We start from the raw sequence: 6,621 nt of genomic DNA, 5'->3' as shown, positions 1-6,621 counted from the left end.
AAAAAAAAAAAAAATTAAATTGTCAACATTAACTAACCCCTGTGTCGTTGAAACCCCTAAACCCCTGATGGTTTTCCTTGACCTTCTGACTTTTTTTTAGGAAATTTTTGAATTTTGAATTTTTAGGAAACTATTCCTCTTTACATATGCCCTTATGTACAAAAACATAAAAAAAGGCAAAACTCAATAAAGGCATTAAAATGTGTGAACATGAAACATGAACTTGCTTTGAGTATTTGACACAAAAACAATTAGTTATAGATTCAGGGTGTAAAAAGCTTGGTCTTGAGCGCTTGAACTTTGGTGGAGAGTTTGTGTCCATCAAGCTCCAGGAACACTTTTTGCAGGAGTTCAAAGGTATATCGAAACTCCTTCGGATAACTAAGATTTAGGTTATAAATAAGCCCAATCAGCAATGCAACACTATTAGCTACATTACCAAGCCCTTCTAGTGCTGTAACTCCTTCAGGAACTACTCTAACATCCGCAGGTTCATCACCAACTTCACATCCTTCACATCTGATGACAAAAACGGCCATCACCATTTCTTTGAATGCAGTTTCAGCGTTGGAAAAGTCGACATCCTATAAACAGAACAAAGTACATTAATAATAATATAAAATTTATTGTTATACACAAAATATATTGTCAGAATATTCAGGCAATAATACCATGTACTCCTTGATGAGATTGTCAGGATCCTCATTTAGGTAGACAAACAGGGCTTTGAGGACACACTCCCTCTTAACATTAATGCAGGCACACTAGGGAAAATAAAGACAATTAGCATAAGAGTGAGATGCTAAAATTAACATGTACCAATAAACTAATACATTTTCAAGTCACACAAGTCATAATTGAGAAACAAATCATTAATTTATCTAGAAAAACAATTTCTGCAGTTATCATACCTTTGTAAGTGGCACAAGAAGTTTTCTTATCCTTCGTCCCTGAGCTCCACCTCTCTTGGCAAATATCCTCAGAAGACTTGGAGTGTGTTCATCCAGCTTTGAGAAGAATTTTGAAATTAAGGCGACAGTTGTTACCCGTGCAAATTCAGCACAAACCTAAAACACAAAGATAAACACCACAACTTTAATGTATGCCCAAAAAAGCTAGCTAGCCTATGTGTTTTCATATGGTAAAATTATTTTATTTGACTTACTGGCATTTTAATACATTTAATTTTATGTAAAATCCCACTTAGACATTAGGGTGAATTACCTCATTTTCTTGGAACAAAGCTGGCCATCTGCCCATAAAGTCAACAATAAGTGGAGATTCTTTGACAACCTCTTGTCTTCTCAATGCAAATGATAGGTCCATTAATCTTCTCAGAGTTTGCTCGTTGTTCTTCTTCTTAACCTCAGAAAGAAGGGAGACTCTTATCTGCTCCATGCTGTCAGGAGTTTCACCAGGAAGAAATGAGGGACAAAAGTTAACTTCAGCCTTGCGTGGCTTCTTGACCCCAAAAGCTGGATTGCTTACACCCATAGGTTTGTGCTTCATGGCATTTACAGTCACTTCACTACAACCAAGATTTCGCAGCTTGGTTCTGTAATTTGACATTTTATATTTAAGGCTTCTTTTCCAGCCACTGCAGCCTGTTAAGGATCCTTGTTCCTTAAGGCAAGGATGCTGTTTTATAAGAGCTTCAGCCACTTCACTGAATTCAGCATCAGAAAGGTACACTTTGAATTTTACTATTTCTTCAGCAAGTCCATCCAAAATGTCTGATTTCAGCTTTGGGTCTGGATTCAGCAGAATGCCATTTTTTTGGTATTCTGAATTGCCTTGTTCCAGCTTAATTTCTGCCTCATAGGAGAACGGGGGCACAACCAAACAGGTTGGCCAAGAAGACCTTGTATTCAAAGTCAACTCTTGGGGGTCAAGGGATGAAGAATGTGATACTTCAGAGGATGATCTTGAAGACAGAATGTCTGTGTCACATGATGAGGGAGATGGAGATACTGCTAAAGAGTCACAGAGTTTGATGACCTTAAGGGTGCTTTTGTTCTGAACATCAGTTGTGGAAGTCAGGTTCACAAAATCTTGTAAGTCAGGGTCCATGATTTGAAGTCTGAATTCTCCCATTAAATTACACTGTGTCTGTATCTCATTCATTAACTCTGCCAAAGAACAAAGGACACCATTCTGAAGTGTCACTTTCTGTGCACTGTTCTCTCCAAGAATTACACGCAGGATGATGGTGGAGGTCATTTTTACAATCCTGTTGATGAGAAAAAAAAAAAAAGAACTGTATTGTTTGCACTGTAGGTACATAAGCTTCATTCATACAGTTAAACAAGAAATATTTAAATGGCACCTGTTATGAATGAATTTGTCTTTTCAGTGACACCAAACGAAGACCTCCTACCTTGTAGTCAGCCAATGGATATCCATCAGCTAATTCACTTAGTTCAAGAAAGAAAATCTCCCTTGATGGAGAAGAGGTCAGTTCAAAGGCCCTAAAATGCTCCCTATACCAACCACACAGACCTTTAAGTACAAAACACAGTCCCTTCTGCACTATACACATCTGAATAATCTCTGCAAATTCAGGGAGCCCGTCTAAAGAGCGACAAACAACAATCATTCCATTTCTGTAACTGAGGCCTTTACTGGTGACACTTGTGGTGATCTGGACGAATTCAGTGTCTGGGTACTTGTCTTGGATGACCTGTGTTATTTCTGTTCTCAAAACAGTCAGAGGCACTGTTGATACAGTTGATACATCTAGTGCAGATTTTTCAAGATGGTACGATTTCAAACTGTGAGAAATCATTAGCTGGTGCTTTGCTGCAAGTGTAAGGGGGATATTTTTGAAACAATTGGTAACCCGAGCAACTTGCTTGAAAAAGTGGTGTTTGGCTTCAAAGCGCATAGTCCACAGATGCACAAGTGGACCATATGACTTGATAAGTTCAGGGTAATGTTCCAAAAAGTGCTCTTTTGGAGTTAACTTCACACCTGGAAAAACTTCCTGAAACCTCTGTCGGTGTTCAGAAATTTTGCCATCAAGGTATGCAATTGACTCATCAGTGTGAACTGGTGATACCACAAGCTCAACAATGTCTTTGAGATCCATAAGCACCAGCCATGCAGGCTCATCTTCTGGCACCATGTGTCCTACAAGAAATGGAAGCAACCTTATCAGGTTCCAGTTCTCGTGAGCATTGCCTCCAATAGTATTCTGGCTGAACATTGAGCGAGGGATTGCATGAGGTCTGTTTGTCTTATCCGTCCATTTATAGGGGAAATTAACAATACGTTCATTGAGAAATTCAAAGGTGAAGTACTTCTTTGATAAAAGCATTGATAAACAATGTTTAAGCTCAAATGGTACAACACCTTCAAAAACATCATGCATGACATCCGGGGGATAGCCAGAAAGAACATGAAAATGAGCAAGGCGTGTGGAGAATACACATTCTTTTTTAACACCAAAACAACAGCTGCCAGTCTGTTGTGCAGATTTCAGGTGAGCATCATAACTCTCTCTCTTTCTAAGGCTAAAACCACCTGACCGAACCTCATTAGTCTGAATTTCCGAGCTCTTTCCAGTGCAGAATCTGCAGTAATACTCAGAAGAAAAACTCTCAACATAACCAGCTATGCTATGGGCCCCAAGGTTGTCTGCAATCACGACATGCACAGTACCCTTCACAAAATGACCAACTGAAGGAATAAAAATGCCAACTTCTTCTAAATGTGCCAGGTCCTCAAGAAGAGGCTCAAGGATTTTATTGAAGCCGTATTCTTTCACGTCATTACTTTTACACAACACAGCCAAGTAAATGGACGACATTGTTGCATGAGAACTTGTAGGCAAATTGCTTAGAGTCCAATACACTGCACAGAGCTTGTGTGCTCTCCGAGAGGTACCAAGTGGGTTACACACTTCAAAATCATCAACATACAACCTTAACAAAAGGCGCAAGTCATCTCCTGACAGGAATGCATTTTCCCTAAAGATACTGCCATCCTGATAGGATGAATAAACAGCTTCATTATGCTCATATCTGTGGTTTGCCAGTATTGTTTCAATCACATCCTCCTTGGCTAACAGCTGTTGCAGGAATTTTAAAATGGGAACATACTGATAAGTTTTTCCCTGTTGTGAATCAAGGATGTATTCAACAGGTTCAACAACACAAAAGTGACTTTTATAAAACTCCTTGCGCCGATACACTGTGCTTAGTGGACCACGCGGTTCTATTGCTGTGTGCAGTGGATGAGATTCACACACAGCTTTAGCAATATTTTGAATAATTGCATCATCACAGGCAAGACTGTGTTCCTGAAACAGTTCTTTGAGCCTGTCACATGTAGCAGTTTGGGATGAGGTACTCAACAAAAAATGCAGTTCTTCTAAAAACTCATTAACTGCTATGCCTGGAACATGAAAGAAATGTTCCAATTTCAATAACATTGCTGCAAAATTTTCAACAATAACACTAGGTAGGTCCTGAACTTCTGCACTGCTTCCAAAACATACATCATCAGAAGCAACTTCATTAACCTGTACACTTTCATGAGCGTCACTGTCACACTCATGTGTCCTAGACGTAGATACTACACCAAACTTAAAGTCACTCAATGAATGGGGAGTGTGTTTTCTGTTTTTGTGGGACCTAAAGGTACCGTAAACATTTGTCTGAAAATCACAACCAGAAAACATGCAAGTAACCACTTCATTTTTCTTCAAATGTGTACCCATGTGAACAAAATAATCCTTTTCAGAACTAAGTTCAGAGTTTGAACACAGATGACAGCTGAAGGCAGTCAGTTCTGATTGTGCAGGATTCTTGATGATTTGCATGGACTCTACTAAGATGGACCAATAAAGCGTTCCATGTCTTAAAAGAACAAGGACAACTTGAATGCATGCATGGGAATGAGTGGCTTCGGCCAAAGTGTTTATGCTTTAACTTGTAATGTTTCAACAACTCAGATCTAGAAGATGCTGAAAACTCACAGGTCTTACACTTCCACATATCTAAATAAGTCTTTCAGTGTTAAGCCAAAGAAAAGTTGTCAGACAATTGAATTAAAAAAAAAAAAATGTTAGTTGATGGTTGTAGTTCATGGTTTGAAACCATATACAAATATAAGCTATTAAAGCCGGGCCATATACACCATTATTTGATATCTTGATATTGTCAAATTTCTTAATGATATTCAATATATTTCTCAATATGTTTGCATTTTCTTTTCAATAACACAAAAATTCAGATTTTATTGTAACCCCATTAAAAAACAAACAAACACATAACTATTTTAGAACAGTTATTATAGAGTAAAATGCAAACGTATAAAATAAATATATAAAAGAATATAAAAAGGGCAATACTGGACGCTTGGCACAAAGTTTTAGGTAAGTATGCTTGAATTTGAAATATTCTAAATTTGCAATATTCTAAAATTCTACATGGTCCTCAAAATTACTGCGATATTAACTAATATTCAATGCATCTCCCAGCCCTAATGGCTATTCTCTCAAAAAAGCAGTAGTATCAACAAACATAAAATCACAATAATGCAAATGGATGGACATGCAAGTTACCTGTTTGTTTGAGGTTTGATTGGAGTTGTTGGTGTGGTGATCTTTCAGGCATAAGAATCGTGCATTCTGTCATAAATACATTAGTGTCAACAAGGCACGTGCATCACCAGCGTTGCCATATTATAATATTACAATACATTTCAACAATTTTCCTATTTAAAGCTTCACATGTCTGTAGTTACACTGTGCAATCTGCCATAAATACATTACGTTCAACCAACATAATAAAACTGTTAGCTTATATTATTTCTAATAACATTGATGCAAATGCATAGATGAGTGAAGTTAACGGTTACTTGTTCGTTGGCTGTTTAATAGAGTTTATGACGCGGCCATCTCATTTAGGCTTAAAATCGTGCATTCTGTCATAATAACACATAAGTATCAACCGACATCATGAAAACGTTTGATATTATTGTTTCTAATAACATGGATGGAAACGGATGAACACGTACCTGTTGGTTTTAAGCTTATTTCCAGTTAATGGCGCGGCCGCGACGATCTCCTTCCAACGTGCGCAGCATTAACGCATTTTATGATTGTTGCCGCCCTGATATGCAAATGGCGTCACAGCAAATTTCCGCTTCCTTCAGGTTGAGAATGTCGTTTATTTTCAGGATGTTTTGACATTCCGTCCGACTGACTTTATAAAAACACACATTTTATATGTGCGATTGACTTTTTTTAAAACATTATTTGTATCAGTCTGATTGATTATCTAGTTTCTTCGTTCAAAATAAAAGTTATTTTAAATTAGTACATATGAATAATTTTTATGTGCTTTATTTTTCAAAACTTAGAAAGTAGATATTAGACCAAATAAATATGAACAACAGTAAAGGCCTTAATTTTTTTTTTTTTATTACATTTTCATTTATGTTGCTTTGCACTAAATGTGCACAATAAATGTTGATTATTAAACTCCACAATAGCTTTATTTTGTCACTAAACATACTAATAGACTAATGTGTGCTTTATTCAACACAAACCAAATACCCTAAATAATACATTGTCTTTCAAATAACAGCAATTTAAGACAAATAACAAACTTAAAA

At 37.0% G+C, this 6,621-nt stretch overlaps 1 protein-coding gene across 1 annotated transcript; it reads right to left on the bottom strand.

Moving 5' to 3' along the window:
- Positions 1–263: 263 nt before the first annotated feature.
- Positions 264–6,408, bottom strand: LOC109113554. Its single transcript, XM_042737675.1, has 7 exons — positions 6,022–6,408; positions 5,567–5,632; positions 1,225–2,230; positions 912–1,007; positions 672–764; positions 440–584; positions 264–337 (listed from the first exon to the last, which is right to left on the bottom strand). The coding sequence occupies exons 3-7, from the start codon at positions 2,218–2,220 to the stop codon at positions 264–266; spliced, it is 1,404 nt and encodes a 467-aa protein (XP_042593609.1). The 5' UTR covers positions 2,221–2,230; positions 5,567–5,632; positions 6,022–6,408.
- Positions 6,409–6,621: the final 213 nt, after the last annotated feature.

The sequence above is a fragment of the Cyprinus carpio genome, chromosome B13 (assembly GCF_018340385.1).
Source record: "Cyprinus carpio isolate SPL01 chromosome B13, ASM1834038v1, whole genome shotgun sequence".
In the NCBI taxonomy this organism is placed as follows: domain Eukaryota; kingdom Metazoa; phylum Chordata; class Actinopteri; order Cypriniformes; family Cyprinidae; genus Cyprinus; species Cyprinus carpio.
The sequence above is the reverse complement of the archived record's forward strand: the minus strand, read 5'-3'. Positions and strand labels throughout refer to the sequence as shown.

Bases quoted from the DNA above. Each gene is read 5' to 3' on its own strand.
- LOC109113554 (XM_042737675.1), bottom strand. From the start codon at position 2,220: ATGACCTCCACCATCATCCTGCGTGTAATTCTTGGAGAGAACAGTGCA. The intron at 1,008-1,224 runs GTAATTCACCCT...TTCTTCTCAAAG, and splicing joins CTTTGTTCCAAGAAAATGAG to CTGGATGAACACACTCCAAG. The intron at 338-439 runs GTAATGTAGCTA...TCCTGCAAAAAG, and splicing joins TACAGCACTAGAAGGGCTTG to TGTTCCTGGAGCTTGATGGA.